This window comes from Platalea leucorodia (assembly GCF_965183815.1).
Source record: "Platalea leucorodia genome assembly, chromosome: 2".
In the NCBI taxonomy this organism is placed as follows: domain Eukaryota; kingdom Metazoa; phylum Chordata; class Aves; order Pelecaniformes; family Threskiornithidae; genus Platalea; species Platalea leucorodia.
This window is the reverse complement of record NC_138824.1, coordinates 8,207,444-8,224,043: the sequence shown is the minus strand read 5'-3', so window position 1 is coordinate 8,224,043 and position 16,600 is coordinate 8,207,444. Positions and strand designations below refer to the sequence as shown.

General features: G+C 45.0%; 2 protein-coding genes across 9 annotated transcripts in view; one reads left to right on the top strand and one right to left on the bottom strand.

The window, feature by feature from the left end:
* The window catches only part of ANKRD42 (ankyrin repeat domain 42), a gene marked incomplete at its 5' end in the record, with an annotated part of 23,338 nt that extends 15,402 nt beyond the window's left edge, over nt 1–7,936 (top strand). The window contains 2 exons of one of the 6 annotated variants that reach the window (XR_014227407.1): nt 545–888; nt 2,090–2,171. Coding sequence is in view for 5 of the 6 variants with exons in the window: in XM_082304002.1 (XP_082160128.1) it covers nt 2,090–2,185 (96 nt within the window). Of the gene's footprint in view, nt 1–544; nt 3,830–5,397; nt 6,555–7,302 lie in introns of those variants that run through there. The other 5 variants (XM_082304002.1, XM_082304001.1, XM_082304000.1 and 2 more) reach the window with 5 other exon arrangements.
* Nucleotides 3,928–16,600, bottom strand: CCDC90B (coiled-coil domain containing 90B). Of its 3 annotated transcripts, XM_082304005.1 has the most exons (10): nt 16,461–16,600; nt 14,084–14,203; nt 11,268–11,371; nt 7,946–8,047; nt 7,257–7,298; nt 7,105–7,176; nt 6,967–7,020; nt 6,562–6,676; nt 5,170–5,276; nt 3,928–4,405 (listed from the first exon to the last, which is right to left on the bottom strand). In XM_082304005.1, exons 1-9 carry the CDS (start codon nt 16,579–16,581, stop codon nt 5,200–5,202), a joined length of 807 nt encoding a protein of 268 aa, XP_082160131.1. In that variant the 5' UTR covers nt 16,582–16,600; the 3' UTR covers nt 3,928–4,405; nt 5,170–5,199. The 3 variants fall into 3 exon arrangements, with proteins under 3 accessions (XP_082160131.1, XP_082160132.1, XP_082160130.1); XM_082304006.1 differs by having other exon boundaries at nt 3,928–5,319; XM_082304004.1 differs by having other exon boundaries at nt 3,928–5,276.

The window sequence follows — 16,600 nt, the reverse complement described above, 5'->3', positions numbered from 1 at the left end:
CCTTTTACACCAGACTGGGCAGTACTGGAGTACAGTACCGTATTGCTGTGTGCAGTGGCTGATTTCAGGGAGCGTTCTCGTGTGTCATCTGCTATCATCTTCATTATCAAGCCCGCTGCCAGCGAAGAAGATGCAGATATGAGCTATAGGTTGGCTTAGCAGGCAAAGACAGAAAAACTAGCTTTTTTTAAAATCCAATCTTGAGGATAGGTCAGAAGTTCACATGCTAAGTTTGGGGACAAGAGAGCTAGCATTTCAGACCTTTCCCTGCTACGTCACTCCCACAAACTGATGTGACAGTGAAGACCCCGTTTTTCAGATCTTTCTTTGCCATCCAGTCCATCGGCAGCTGTGGGTGAGGCATCAAATTCCTCCTGCGGCGGGTTGTGGGAGCTGGTGCGCGCTAACGCTGCTGGTTCTGCCAAGGGTACAGGCAGTGGAGAAGGCTCGGGGCCCTCCCCGCCTGGGCTGTCTGTTGCTGTTCTTGGTGCTTCACTTAACCGCCTTGACCATTGCACTGCCTTGACTGCGGAGCCGTTCGTAGGGCCCTGCTATAACCAGGCGAGGACGCGAGTCGCTGACAACGTGGGTGACTTGGGTTTAGCTCCTTCCTCTGCCTAGAGGAGCCCAGAAGACCCATGGCGGGGGATGCTCTAACCAGCATGATGTCTGCTCTTCTGAGATGGAGCCATATTCATTCTCCTGCTCGAGCTGTGCGGCGTGACCACTGTAATTCAATATTCATTGGTCCAGAGGGAGTGAGTGAGGGAAAATACCTTCATAAGCCGGTTATGAGGGCCATCATGGAGGAGGGAGGAGCTGGCCTGTGCTTCACATGAAACATTTACGTATTTCTTGGAGGCCAAATTGGTTTGCTGGATAAAACAGGTAACGTTACCACCTTCTTCAACCAGGTTTGAATAAGGCCCAGGTGCCTGGAGTGTCCCTAGTAGATAACAGCCCTTTTCTGAGCGTGATGGGGAATGCTCTGAGTGGGAAACAAGCATTTAGAGCTCAATTTTGTTACCGTTTAAGCTGTGCCACTGAAATGTCTAGGGCATTTCAGGCCCCTTGAGAGCAGAGGTGATGCCACCCCCAGGCAGCTGGGAGCAGGAGCTGTGGACTGCGCCGCACTGCTCATCCTTGGAGAAGGACAGAGGAATTTCCATCCCGAGAATTTTAGTCCTTCTGTTGCCATCGTCTGATCGCAGGGTAACGTGGCACGGCTGCGTGTGCAGCGCGGCCAGGTGGCATGCGATTGCTGCAGCTCAAAGCAACGAGGCCCTTGGATCGCTGCGGTGCCTGGGTCGCACACCTGTGCAGGGTGCCGGCTTTCCAGCTTACGGTCAGCCATGCCCGCGCGTGCCTGAGCAACGCCGTGTGGTCTGGCACAACCACATTGCGCAGTTCTTCCCATCTCCCCCCTTCCCTGCTTTCTTTCTCTTGCCCTCCCTTGCAGGATTGTTTCTGAGCCTTTCCTCCCTGCCTGCGCCTTTTTTCCCTGTCCTTTAGCCTGTGCCAGCTTTCTCTGCCACCATACACAGGCTGCCGTGCTCTGACAGTTGCTTGTTTCCCGCTGTATCCTTGGGACCAATCTTTTCCATGCTGCTGAGACCCCCAGGCCAGCCAGGTGCCTCCACCTTTGAAAGAAAAGCCACTTTCTGCTTCCACAGCTCACTCTAAGACATTGGCCATTCTACTGCCCTGGCAGGTTTAAAAATCCAGGACAACTGGCACGGAGTGCCCCATTTCTAGGGTGGAAGAATGGCTGTAGTCAGGTTTCTTACCAGCAGCAGTCTGAAGAAGTCCAGTGGGGCATTAGGGTAACTAGCTGGGACTGGAGACAGCTTCTATCGACGCAGGTTTGTTTTCCAAAACTTCTGCTCTGAGTGACTGCTACAACCAGGGGGCCTTCAAACGCTGCCCTGCTGTGGCTGTCATCCCACGCCCTGCGACTACGCTCTGCCCTCGGCGTCAGTCTGAACACGCAATTCTGTGGTTATCAAAGCCATGGATTTTTAAATCCTGTCTTAGGAGGCAGCAGGTTTAAGTGATTGCTATTTAATGACTGCAGTGTCCTCTGTTTCAGGAAGCTGAGACCATCTCCAAGTCTTGCAAAGAGAAAAAGAAAATAAAGAAGAAACCGGCCTGCGGCCCGCGAGGAGTGTTTGTGAGGCTGCGCTGAGGAGCGAACCTCCGAGGAGGGGCGGGCAGGCCGAGGAGGTAGAATGGCAATATTCTAGACAACACAAAGTGTCTGCATAGCCCAGCTCCACAGATGAGTTGTGCTTCTCTGCATTTTGTCCAAGTATTTTTTTAGTTCTCTGGGATAGGAAATATTTTTAAATCACAGCAGCAGCATTTTTTATTAAAAAAAAAAAGGCAGAAAGACTTCTCTTCCTGTCCAGGCAGTAGTTTAGCAACAGCTTTGCAAATTATAAAGTGACATTTCAGGAGTTAACTGCAGCAATGTCATAGGCCCTCCTAGGTCTGAGAAAAATACCCTCATCTCCTAGGCTATTTTGTAGCACTGGAAGAAAAAAAGCACCTTACCTCCTGAAATGATCAGATAGGAGCTGCAGCGTGGCACCAGAATAGAGAGTCTAGAAGTACTGCTCAGCTGCAGACAGGTGCCAGGCCCCTTGATTTTCATCTTCAAGTCCTTCCTGACTAAGCCAGGAAGCCACTCCTTCACGAGGTGCCAGGCGAACTGCTGTGGCGGTCCCCCGAGTCTAACTCGGGGCTGAAGGGGGCACTAGGCTGTGGGGCATGTTGTGGTTAGACAGCAATCCCGACCTCTCCTCCATGCCTAAAAAACATTTTGTGACTTCACATGTAAAGATTTTTCTCTCACCTGTGTGCTATTGTGAAATTCTTTTCCCTTTGGACCCCTCATTGTGCATATTTTGAGTTTTGATGTCAATAAGAAAGCCTTGCACTATAAGGTTAATTTGCTAGCGCTTGAATCCTGATCTGCCTTCTCCTTAGTTACCAAAGGAAACTTGTATCTCTGAGAATTTCAAAGGTACTGAAAAAAAAAATCAATTTGTTTTTGTGTGCACAGACTGCGGGAGAGGCCCGCTGAGTAACAGCATTAAGCCTTGTCTCGGGGCTAGAGGAGAAATCAGTCTCTAGAGCCCACTTCAGGGCGTAGGGGATGGTGGTGGCGAGGAGCTGCAGTAGGCGAGGTATTTCCCACATCACCATTGGCACTAAATTCTCATGCAGGAACAGTGCAAAAGATCAACCCGAGTCATTCTGCGTCCAGAGAAGGGCAACGAAGCTGGGGAAGGGTCTGGAGCACAAGTCTTATGAGGAGCGGCTGAGGGAGCTGGGGTTGTTTAGTCTGGAGAAGAGGAGGCTGAGGGGAGACCTTATGGCTCTCTACAACTGCCTGAAAGGAGGCTGTAGCGAGGTGGGGGTCGCTCTCTTCTCCTGAGTAACAAGCGATAGGACGAGAGGAAAGGGCCTCAAGCTGCGCCAGGGGAGGACTGGGTTGGATATCAGGAAAAACTTCTTCACCGAAAGGGCAGTCAGGCCCTGGCACAGGCTGCCCAGGGAAGGGGCTGAGTCCCCATCCCTGGAGGTATTTAAAAGCTGGGTAGACGTGGTGCTCGAGGACATGGTTTCGTGGTGGGCTTGGCAGTGCTGGGTTACCGGTTGGACTCCATGATCTTAAGGGTCCTTTCCAACCTTTCAGAGAACCTCAGAAATGGTTACAGCTTACACAAAGATGGATTTGCAGCAACAGTTACAACAGACACCTGGCTGCCGGCCACCTGCTGAGATCCCTGCTGCCCGCGCCCACACCTATTTGACAAACACAGAGACAACAGAAAAAGCAGCCTCAACTCCCAATATAATAGCACTGTGCCCGTTTACAGTCTGTAATCTATATTCAAGTCTCTCAGGCAGTCAGACAGCAAATACAAGAAATTAATTTTATTTTCTGAAATGAAGATGATAAATAATTTAACGCACAGAATATAAGAACTGGCAGGATACCAGCAGGTTCTGTAAACAGAATAAAATGGCAGTAAAAAAAATTGCCACTAATCAGTACTAAATACTCTTTAGCCCATAAAGGGCCTACTCTTGCTTAAAAGTTTAATTCAGGAAGGTTTTTTTTTTTAAATTATTATTTTATTAAAGGAATCAAACCAAGCATTAAAAGAATCAAACCGAGCATTTGTACTCAACAAGGTGTGACTGCTTCAGTTTCGGAAGGCGTCCACCCGCTATCTCTGCAACAGGAGCCGTGAAGTCCTTGCAGAAGGCAGAGGGGTCCCCACCAGCGGCTCGGGGAGTCAGTGCGTCCCACGGGATTACACAACAGCCCGGAGGAGGACGACCGCCACCACGCTGGCACCGAGATGCCGAGTATTTCCATGTTACAAGCCAGATCCTACGCCCAGAACATACGTGAGGGTTTATTGGAAATACTCTGTGCTGCTTGAAGGGAGGAGTTAAGAGCACTTATCTGCCCCAGGGCCATACACAGCTGCTGACAGCGGAGGCACTTCCCCTTGCAAAGACAAAGGGAGAAGTTCTCCCATTCTGTTGACCTCTGGGGCTATGGAAAGTGCAAAAGATACTACAAAAAAAAAAAATCTATGGAGACATTTTAGTTCTACATGAGATTTTAAATTTATGTAAACCAGTTCTCCAGAAAAACAAGGACTCTTTAGTAAAGGCCTTGGAGTGTGTGTTTATATATAAATAAAAAACCCAAAGGGCCAGGCTTCAATCCATCAGAAAAGAGAGGAACAGACTGAAGGCAAAAATCCAGATCCTATATTTAAGATTAATTTACCTGGATCAGAGTAGATCTGTTGGAATCTGGCATTAGTATTCCCATATTGGGAATAGTAACTTGGGAACAGTATTCCCATTTCAAGGGCACATCAAATGTTTAATATTTCGAGAGGAGCTGGGAGTGAGAATGTTCTTTTGAAAATATTCCAAAAGAAAACAAAGCTAAGTCTAAAGCACATAAGGAAACACTTTCTGATTTAGCATAAGGAGTCTTTTGAAATAAATACAGTATTCAGTAGGGGACAATGGAATGTTACTATTTGCCTACTTCCCCCCCAATTATTTCGATCTTTAGTGTTACATATTCAGAAAACGTTTTTAGTGCACAGTAAGCATATCAAAACAAAAAGGTACCAAGGTTATCTACAGCGCAAACACGATCATCTAACTGCTGTTGCTGGGGTGGCCTTTTCTCCGTCTGTATTTGATGCAGCTGTTCCATTTAGATCTATTTCCAGAACCTATAAAATCCCAGTGCTATTGCTAAGCAAGTGAATACTGAAGCTGTTAAAAAAAAAAAAAAAAAAAAAAAAAGGAAATAATTAGTTGCAGGCTAAATTGTGTATCACCTTCTACATACAGGAAATTAACTGCAAACAGATGGAAGAATGGTAACAACAGTAGAGCAGAGCCTCCTCATCTTCCTGAATTGCTGCAGGTGCGACAGAATAATTTTAGAAGACAACAACTTGTCCTAGATGCAATATCCTGCACAGTAGCGCTGCCCAGGTGGCGAGACGGGAGGTCAAATTCAGCCGCCTGAGGAACTATGTTTTCAGGGACGCATCTGAATAACTACAGCGGGCTACAGTAGCTTCTACTATTGTCACCCATCGATTGGAAACTGTATTGCAGGAGAGACGGCTGCATCAGGTCTTGCATTCGATGTAATTCAAATGATTTCCCACTGAACGAAATGGCAGTGAACTAACAGTACACATACCTGACCCAACGTTACGGTAGCTAGGCAGCACCTCTGAAGCCTGACCAGCTGTCTTTCAGATTTGTGAAGCTGCTCTTTCAACTAGTGTTTATTGAATAAAGGTAATTATGTTTCCCTTTCAACTTGTTCTCACTTCCAAATGGAATCACAGAATCATAGAATGTCCTGAGCTGGCAAGGACCCACAAGGATCATCGAGTCCAACTCGGTGCGTTACTCTCTTTTTATCCAGCTCCACTACAATAAAAATTTCACTGGTCATGTATATATTGAGAAGACAATCTCAAATCAGACTGAAACGGGTTCTGCTTGGCAGGGCAAAGTACCAGTACTGCCACACTGAAACTATGCGTCTGCGGAGGACGGAGTGGGAGGCAGAACGGGTAACTCAGACTAGTCCTGAATACCAGCAACTCGCAGGGTAACTTAAGCTCAGGAGAACTGTTGGAGCAACTCTGCCACATAAATGGCTGCCCTGCAGCCAGCAGAGGTACTGTCGCACTAGACAAGGCATTTAGGCTTCTTTCCTGCTCTTTAAAAAAAACATTACAAAATCATGTCCGTATTCCTCCTAACCGCAGTGCTGGGCGCAGTCCTAGTCCAGCCGCAGCAGCGCCTGCGTGTTCCCACCTCCTCTGTGTTCTCTGTCACACTTCTTTCAAGCGGGGAGGGTCCCGTCCCCCCAGTCCCGGTTATCTGCTGCTACACAACCGACGTCTTGAACTCGCTTTGCGTATACTCTTGAATGAAATTTTATACATCCAAAATACAATAGTGGTACTCACCTCCTCGCCTGTCACATACCTGCCAAATAACGTATTGTATCGAGTTTATTCGATTCCATAAGCGTTTTTAAGGAAGCTATTTCAGTGTCAATTTTGTTACTGATTTCTGAGATAACACTGTTGGTACTGGAATCCTGCAACGTTAGAAGACAGCATACATTTGACAACGTCCTCCAGCCCTTTCAGCTTGCAAAGCCAAACAAGATTACCATGCTACCAGCAACGAGAAAGAGAAACAAATTTCCAACCTATCACTGAAGTAAAACATGTAACTGGTAAGAGACCGTAGAAGACACAGAACAGCATTTAATATGATCCAGGAAGAATATTAAAGAGGGAGAGAGAAAAAGAGAAAACTCGGATTATACAGACTTTAGTCCCTGATATGCCAGCCCCTCCTAAATGAGCTTTGTTCAATACTTACTTTTTTATGAAACTCTGTAGTTGCTTCCATCAGTTTCCTCTCCTGATCTGTAAACTGTGGATAAAAGATAAATTACAATTGTAGTGATGGAAAACAAGACACAGAACTGATGAGGGCTGTCTTCACAGACCAGCTTACCATATCCGTCACTCTGCTCCTTTCCAGGTTTATGTCTAGCTTGCTGTCAGCTCGGATTTTGCCGGTTTCATTCTTTAAAGCAAATAAAGATTATGAAAATAACTATTTACTTTCCCCTAATAGGAGTGCGTAGGTCTTTGCTGTGTACTTACCATTAGCTGCTGTTTAACTTGATCTAATTCAATTTTCATTTTCTAGGTGCAGAGAAGGAAAATAAAAAACGATTTTACAAATCCAGAAAACTGCTGACCAAGTTAATCAGTCATGTAAGTGTTACCACCCCATGCACGCAATTATTCTCCCATAATTTTTCTCCCAATGGGGAAATTTGTTCTTGATTAAATATCCTAACTGGTGTGTTCAATTGGTATAGTCATAAATAATCTGCTGGGAATTTTGTTCAAAATAAAGGGATTATTTCAGAACCATGATCATCTTGTTACTCTGAGACTAAAGACAGCAGAAAAATACCAGAATGCTGTCAAGCAAAAGTGAAATGTGTCTCAATCACCAGTTTAATCAAATTCCTGCAAAGAAACGGCGGACAGCTCTCCCTGCATTGTATGGGTAATGGTGACAAGACTCTACCAGAATCACCCTTAAATAAAAACACAGAAGACAATTCTAAGATGTGTAGATTTTTTTTTTCTTTACAGAAGAACTGAGTCTTACCACGTGAAATATATTTATGTGGTCACAGAAGTTGTAATCTACAAACACTTCAACTCTGATAAAAGTATCCATAATTACTTTTACATTCATATTTTCTTCCCCCAAAATGTACAACAGGTATGATGCAACATATATTACAATTTAACTGCTTAATTAAAAACATTAGTACCTCATTCTCTGCTCTCAAGTTTGCAAATTCACTTTTCTCCAGGATGACCATATCTTTTCGAATGGAGTCCAAATGTGCCATTATCTGCTGTAAAGTTATTTCCTTAGAAACAATAAAACATGTCATTGATTAAGTTGCACACTTTCTGGCAGGTAAAGATTTCTAGGTCTGAAATGATGAAATTAGCTACTGCAAAGCACAAAAATGGGGAGACTCTCCAACAAGGAAGTGACAGAAACACAGAATTTTTATAGCTGCAATTTGTTTGAAAGACTCAAGAGGGTTTGGTTTTGTGCTTTTCCTCTTGCTGTAATACACTAACTCTGAATTTAAGCAAAAAAGCCAGCGGCATTAGTCCAAGTAGCCATGAAATGAAACAGACCCAAAACTGCAGGTTGGCCCTTCACTCACTTCCACTTCCAAAGAACGCTCAGTAGCCTAGGAAGCGTTAACTCTTGGTTTGGATCCAGTTCCTAAGTAAGCGCTTCCATTTCTTGCCCACAAAGGCATCACAAACCAAAGGCTTAACGATAGGAACATCACGCTGTCCTCTCAGCGTTAGAAGTGTGAGGCACACGAGTCAGACATTGCTGAAAAGCAACGAAAAAAGCCTTCCTGCTGTTTGGACTAACAAGTTCAGAATTCAACTGCTATTTATAAACTACAGAGTAAAAAAAAAAAATAAAACGAAGGAAGAAACTTTGTATTTTAGAATCTCAAAAGTGATACTCTTTTAGTTAGCATAAGGAATTACCCTACTATTTAGCACGACAAATGACATCTCTCTGTGGGATTCTGCTTTTAAAGCTGAGAGCCAGCAAAACTAAGAGCTCTCACTCAGATTACAAGCAAACAGTATTTCTCAGGTCCTGTGTTGAACTAAATTCCTTAAAACACGCCCTGACCCAGCTTCCACTGAAGTCTGACTACTTCAATGAAGTTTTTACAATTTCTGGGAAAACTTCAGTTGCATTTACACTGAGGAGCTAATTTGCCTCATCCCATCTTAAAACATTCAGCCTCAACACTGACGACGCTATAAAAAACAGTGTTTCTGCCTAGTGCAATTCCATGCACATTACATTTGGGATACTGACTTTCTTTACATATAAAAGGATCTCCAAAAAGAAAGGTTTCCATTTTGATGCAAAAAAAGAGGGACACAAGTTGAGTGCACCCTCAGTAAGTTTGCAGATGACACCAAGTTGGGTGGAAGTGTCGATCTGCTGGAGGGTAGGAAGGCCCTGCAGAGGGACCTGGCCAGGCTGGATCGTGGGCAGGGGCCAACTGTGTGAGGTTCAACAAGGCTCAGTGCCAGGTCCTGCACTTGGGTCACAACAACCCCATGCAACGCTACAGGCTGGGGGAGGAGTGGCTGGGGAGCTGCCTGGCGGGAAAGGACCTGGGGGTGTTGGCTGACAGCCGCCTGAACATGAGTCAGCAGTGTGCTCAGGTGGCCAAGAGGGCCAATGGCATCCTGGCTTGTATCAGGAATAGTGTGGCCAGCAGGACCAGGGAGGTGATAGTGCCCCTGTACTCGGCACTGGTGAGGCCGCACCTCGAGTCCTGTGTTCAGTGTTGGGCCCCTCACTCCAAGAAGGACATCGAGGTGCTGGAGCGTGGCCAGAGAAGGGCAACGAAGCTGGTGAAGGGTCTGGAGCACAAGGCTTATGAGGAGCGGCTGAGGGAGCTGGGGTTGTTTAGTCTGGAGAAGAGGAGGCTGAGGGGAGACCTTATGGCTCTCTACAACTGCCTGAAAGGAGGCTGTAGCGAGGTGGGGGTCGGTCTTTTCTCCCAAGTAACCAGTGAAAAAGACAAGAGGAAATGGCCTCAAGTGGCACCAGGGGAAGTTTAGGTTGGATATTAGGAAAAACTTCTTCACAGAGAGTGGTCAGGCATTGGCACAGGCTGCCGAGGGAAGCGGTGCAATCACAGTCCCTGTAATTGTTCAGAAAACGTGTGGATGTGGTGCTTAGGGACATGGTTTAGAGGCAGACCTGGCAGCTAGGTTAACAGTTGGACTCTATGATCTCAGAGGTCTTTTCCAACCTTAATGATTCTGTGATACTAAGTTCTTGCCTTCTGAGATTCACAGGAAAAAAGTTAGATAACTTTTATTAAGAATAAACGCCAGTAAGATAAAAATCTGTTGGAAGTAAGGCTCAGCAGTTTAAATAAAATAGCAAGGAATGCTTAATTGCATTAACTCATTGAAGAAGAATGACATGCAATTTCAGCTTGCACAGCCTTCCTGAGTAATTATTAAAACCATTACTGTGCAGCACAGCTTTATTATCCTGGCCCAGATGTCTAGCCTACAAGAAAAAGTTCTTTTTATTTTGGCAATTTGTTAAAATTAAACTTGTCACCACCTCTATTATCAACAAAAAACCCAGCCATGCCGCTTAACTGATTCACTGCCTCCAGATACGTCCACAAACGTGGACTTGAATATCTAAGCAAAGGAAACACCTCGATGCTGGAGTGCAGGCTGAGGTGTTGACCTGAGCAGTGCAAACAGCTCCGTTTATACCAACAACTGAGTAATTCAGAGCCCACTTCTGTCCCCGAGGGTACATGACACACCGCAGGTTACGTCCAGATGGCTAAAAATCTCCTCCTCCTAAAACAGGATGGCTCTGTCCACCCCGCCGGTGGGAACAGTTCCTGGCCCTGTACTTCCACACGAATTGTGCCCAGGTCAGGGAGACGAGCTGGGACAGGTCAAAATCAAACCAAGGCGCCGCAGCGGCTCTGGACAGCCGTGTGGTGGTGTCTGGGCCCACACCCCCGCCACGTTTAGCTCTTACTATAGATGTAGCTTTAGAGACCAAAATGCAGAATAAAATCATGAAATAGTGTTAATAGTAGTTTTTAGTAGTTTTATGAATCGGAAAATAGGACAAATACACTGTATCTCAGAACAGAGCTGACATCTTTACTGAAGTTCAGTAAAAACACTGACAATTTTCTGATATTTTAGTGGTCTTGTTATGTCTCAGGAACCTGTCCTGGAATCTCTCTTCTGCCCTCAACCGTTGTAAAGCACAGCTCAAAGTCTGGCTTCACCAGAGCTTTTCAGTAGCAAATGAAGCAATCTCTGCAGTACAGTTCTACCTTGTGGCTGCATTTGGAAAAGACTCCTGTGAGATGAAAGGTTTAAGACATTACTGTTCTTAATACCACCTTGAAACTCAGGAAAACCTATCTCAGTGCAGTGTTCACAGTACTACAGAGAGCTGCTCACTTGTCACGTAAATACACAAATGTGAGCCGCTATAGCTACACAATGCCGTATACGTACACCATAGATTACTTTTACCTGCTGAGCCTGTGTAACCATATCCTTATAGACTGTGTCTAAGCTGACATTCGACAGGGTTATTAACGCCGATACGATGGTCTCCGCTTGCTCCTTCCCAAAGCCTAGAAGACAGTTGAAGGATGACAAGTTCAGGTATTATTAGCAAGCTGGGTGAAGAGGAGAGCAAGAGGTACATAATAAAAAGGGACACTCAAGTGCCATACCTCACTACAGTGGCAAATGGGAAGTCACAGTTACTGAAAACTGGCAGCGAGGAGCCAGCCACTGTGACTTTTAACTAGAAAAAACACAGGTAATGCTGCAAAAACCTGAAGCACATTAACTTTTAATATACTGAAATAGTCTATGCATGCAGCTGACAGGAAGGCCAAATTTCTGTACGTTGTTTAACTGTTCATACATTATAAGTATAATTCATCAAAATTTTACTTTATAATGAACTTTCACAAATTCTGTTAAAACCAAACTTACCTTGAGCTACAGAGCATGCATCCTATAGAATAATAAAATGAAGAAGTATGTCTGCATATACTGAAATTGTTCTGCACAGATACGAACACATGCAAAACTGATGTTAAAAATGCTGCATCCATTGCCTGCAGAATGAATTCAAACTGGGATTTTTGCTTTCTGATGATAAAAATTACACTTTGTCCATAGCCTGGTGCAATTTTTAAACATTAAAAACTATGTGCAGTGAATAGTGGAAAGAAAAAGACAACCCAGCTGTCATTTTCGCCACATCTGATCTAGTGCCGAGAGATTTGGCTCTAAGGATTTATTGCCAGCAGTCTCACTGAGGTGTTGTCTTTGAATTGACCCGTTTTATAAAGTGAGATCAATTAACTTTTTGTTGAAAAATACTTTCAGGGCAAATTATGTAGAGAAATACGCCACTGCTCCCTTCTAAAATACTGGCACTGTCAAGGTGCACCACTGGTTTACATTACTAAAAGAGCTACGCTTGCTTTATGACAGTTTCCTTCCACTAAGAGGGGTGACAGTATTGCTCCAGTGCCTCCGAATTTTCAAGGTTACTTAGGTTTTTGCCAATTCATTATTTTGTTCTTCCTCTATCGCAAGAGCTGTCCTTGTTGCATGGAAGTTTAGAAAATGTGGAGAAATTCATGTAAGCAAGAGAATGGAGCCTGAAAACTGCGTGCAGCAAGTTTGGGAAAAACTAAATGCCTCTCTCGCTTCTGTGATATGTATAGGTTTTACCTATAGAGCCCTGTCGCTGCAGTACTGAACTATTTGTAGAAGTTATGGAACAAATTAAACTGAATAACAACACAGCGTTCCAGCACCAGACAGGCTTCACCCCGTGAGTTCTAAAGGCACTCGAAGAAGAAATAAGTGAACCAGTACTGGGGACAAGCAACATCTCACAGCCTACCCCGGCTACCCGAGGACTGGAAAATGGCAAACAGAGTGCCGGTTTTTAAAAACGGTTCCAGAGGAGAGGTAGGGAACTACAGGCTGACAAGTCTGACATGCATGGAAAAAATAACCATTGTTAGCAGACTACTAGGAGTCTTCTAACTACTAATACATATAATATACTAATACATATACATACATTAGACCCAAATAGTGGAAAAAATCCTAACCTCAGGTTGGATAAAGTTCCAACTGTCACTTAGGAGAAGGATCCTGGGATTTTAAGATAGTTGCTAGTCTGATGAAGGTATCAGTTCAGTGCTTAGTAGGGATCAATAAAGTAAACCAAACCCTTAGGAATTACTAAGAAAAGGAGCAGAGAACAGAACACATGCAATGTGATGTCACTGTTCAAATCCACAGGATATTCAGTTGTCAAATAGTGCCAGCAGCTCTGTTCCCTCCCCTTTGAAACAGAAAAGATTCACAGAAGGGCATCATAAACGATCAGAAGTATGGAAAAGCTACAGCTCAAGGCAAAATTCAGCAAGCTAGCATTCTTCTGTTTGGAAAAGAATGACAGGGGAATATGACAAGTTTACATAATCATGAGTGACATGAGAGATCAAATGTTCATTCCCCCCTTCCCAAAAAAGAGCTGAGCAGGCATCAAATGAACCTTGTAGAAGCCAGATTCTGCATAAACAAAAGGAGAGGATGTCTGAAGCTCCCTGAGAAAGGACGTTTTGGGTACTCATCAGTTCACAGTGGTTCAGGGACTGAATAAGCTTGTGAAAAGATTTCCACTGAATGTTACTAAAACTCACACCTGACCCAAAATACCTCCAGGGTGAAAACAACTGGAGGCTTAGAAAGTACGAGTGGATGTGTCACATACATCTGCCTCCTTTTAATACTCTTCTGCAGGCACTGACTCACAGCTGCTGCCAGGAGACAGGACCCAGGGCGACGTGGACCTTTCACCTGACTGCAGACAGCCGCACTCACAAAATAAAAGCGCAGGCATTAAGAATATATCACGGCGCCATGCTGCCGCAAATATTTCTAGTTAGAAAAAAAAACCTTAAGTCACTGTTAGCAGGCTAGTAGAAGGAACCTCTATTACAGCTTCATTTTTGCTAGAAAGCAGTTCTTCAACTGTTATTGTTACTTTACCTTTGTTAGCTGTACTATGTTCCTCGGCTGGAAGACACTATATAAACTTGCCTATAACTACAAATAAGGTAAATCTAATGCAATAGTTATTTGTACGGTTACAGAGGCATCAAACAGTGTCAGATGCCCTTCCTCAAGAGGCTGCCAAAACATTTTATAACACAAAGTATTGATATTTTGGGAAAACTGATAGCACTCACACTTTTAGTACTTAAACTAAAAGTTTTCCTTTGAATTATTTATCAGATATCACTTACCATGGGCTTCCAGATCCTGCACTAAAGCATGGGTATCAAAAGTTACCTTCCTCTGCTCCAGGGGAGTGATTTCAACTCTTCTGACATCATATGACTTCCTAATGACTGTGGCAGCAAAACCTGGAAGTGACAACATGTGCTTTAAACTTTACCTGATTGGTTTATCATGCAATACGCTAATTTTAATTCCTTCTATCATAGCCAAACTGCATGAAAGTTGCAAGAAAAAGCTGGGTCCTTTTGACAGCTTAGCTACAGCACACATCAGAAACCATCAATCCCTTTCCCATAGGAAATCTGTACTAACTAGGACTTGTATATCAATCTTAATTTCATTTGTGTAACTGGGAAGCTGTACAACAGGCAAGCATCCTGATACATCAAAAATAAAACACCACAACCAATTGTTTTGTAATATTTGAGAAACATCACTTAAATAATTTCCTACTTTTAAAACATCAGCAGTTCTAACACGCTGCCGATTTCTGCTGGTTACAGCTACCATCATTCATGTGGTTCTTCACAGAATCCCTCAGCCACGTTCTTTTTACACTTTCTTCCACTGCTATCCCTTCCAGCAAGCAGAGTGCCGTGTGTAAAAATAAAGCTACAGATTTTTTTTTTTTTTTAGAAAGTTATGCAAATCTAACATCCAGAATAAATTTGTTGGTTCGCCAGGGAAGTAACTGGGAAACAAAGCAATACAATGTTTGTACCCAATACCTCAGAGATAGGTATTAAAGATCCACCCTATTTATTACGTGAATGCCTTCCCACAAGATGTTTCACAGCTTCTCCTACTTTATTTCAAGCATATTTTTCCCTTCCTCTTATCTTTGTGGGGCCTTACATGTTACAGATTCCGTTCTGATAGATTCTTTGTTATCTAAAAAGCCCTGTTACTTCTAAATCCATGCTTATTCAAAACTTTTCTCACTGCTGGCTCCCTGCCTTAAGCAAAGTGTTGTTCTGTATCTTATCTAGACCTTTATTGAAAAGCTTTATATCATTTAAACAACAGGGAAGTTATATTGTGCCACTGCTAGATAAATCAAGTGACGTGCCACCTTGTATCTGCTCTAAAGAAGTGACTATAGCTAAGCCAGGTGTAGCGTTCAAAGCAAAGCCCGTGTAAGAATTAAGATTAAAAAGACAAAGGAAAAATTTGTGTTTAAGTGCATGAACATTGAATACTACATACAGATAATTGAAAATAACTCTGTAATTTACTGTGGAATAAAACATTCTTTTTCACTGAGCCATAACAGCTTTTAAACACACAGCTCTCTGTCCTCTAAATGCCTTTGTGGATTTTTTTTTTCATTGGATTGAACATACATATGGTAGAGGCATTCAGTCAGAAAAGCTGATATTGCAGCATGAAGCTTTTGATTGCCTAGACATGCTGCTCTTTTTCCTATCGCTTCGCTCCTGTATTGACTGGATCATAGAATCGTTTGGGTTGGAAAAGACCTTTAAGATCACCAAGTCCAACTGGTGACCCAGCACTGCCAAGTCCACCACTAAACCATGTCCTCGAGCACCACATCCACACCTCTTCTAAATACCTCCAGGGATGGGGACTCAACCACTTCCCTGGGCAGCCTGTGCCAGGGCCTGACAGCCCTTTCACTGAAGAAGTTTTTCCTAATATCCAACCTAAGCCTCCCCTGGTGCAACTTGAAGCTGTTTCCTCTTGTCCTATCACTTGTTACCTGGGAAAAGAGACCAAACTCCACCTCACTACAACCTCCTTTCAGGTAGCTGTAGAGAGCAATAAGGTCTCCCCTCAGCCTCCTCTTCTTCAGGCTAAACAACCCCAGCTCCCTCAGCCACTCCTCATCAGACCTGTGCTCCAGACCCTTCCCCAGCTTCGATGCACGACTCTCAGCCCAAAGCTCTCCTCAAAACTCACTGATGTTTTCACAGACCGTACCTGACACCATTTTGTGATGACTTTCTGCACCCCCTGGCTAACTCCCATCGTTCCTCCCGTCTCAAACATTCTCTCAGTCCCCACAAGCTACTGAACCGACGACTCTTGCCCAGGCAGCACACCCCTTGCCTCGACTTGTCACAGCCCCAGAGGGCGGCCTTTTGTGCCCCTCACGCACCGCCCCGGGGACAGGCCCCCTCGATCGCTCTCAGGCAACCAGCCCAGCCCGCCAAACGCCCTGCGCGGCCTCCAACAGACCCCGAGGCCCAGCTACTCCCCACCACAGCGGGCAGCCTTGTGCCCGCTCCTGCCGCTTTCGCCCCTCGGAGGGGCTGGGAGCCGCCTGCCCGCCCTGAGCACAGCCCGGCAGAGGGGCTGCCGGCTGACTCGCCAGCTCCCAGCGGGCCAAGGGGCCGAGCACGGCCCTCCGGCGCCTCTCACCTCTCCGAGGAGCCGGGGGCAGCAAGGCCCGGAGAGGGACCGGGGCCCGGAGCGGGAGCGGGGCCCAGCGGGAGCCGCGGCCCCAGGCGAGGAGCGCGGCGCCGGGCCCGGCGCCCCTCATCGCGGCACGAGCCCGCCGC

Bases quoted from the DNA above. Each gene is read 5' to 3' on its own strand.
- CCDC90B (XM_082304004.1), bottom strand. From the start codon at position 16,581: ATGAGGGGCGCCGGGCCCGGCGCCGCGCTCCTCGCCTGGGGCCGCGGC. The intron at 14,204-16,460 runs GTGAGAGGCGCC...TGTCACTTCCAG, and splicing joins GCCCCCGGCTCCTCGGAGAG to GTTTTGCTGCCACAGTCATT. The intron at 5,277-6,561 runs GTATGTGACAGG...GGGATTTTATAG, and splicing joins TACAATACGTTATTTGGCAG to GTTCTGGAAATAGATCTAAA.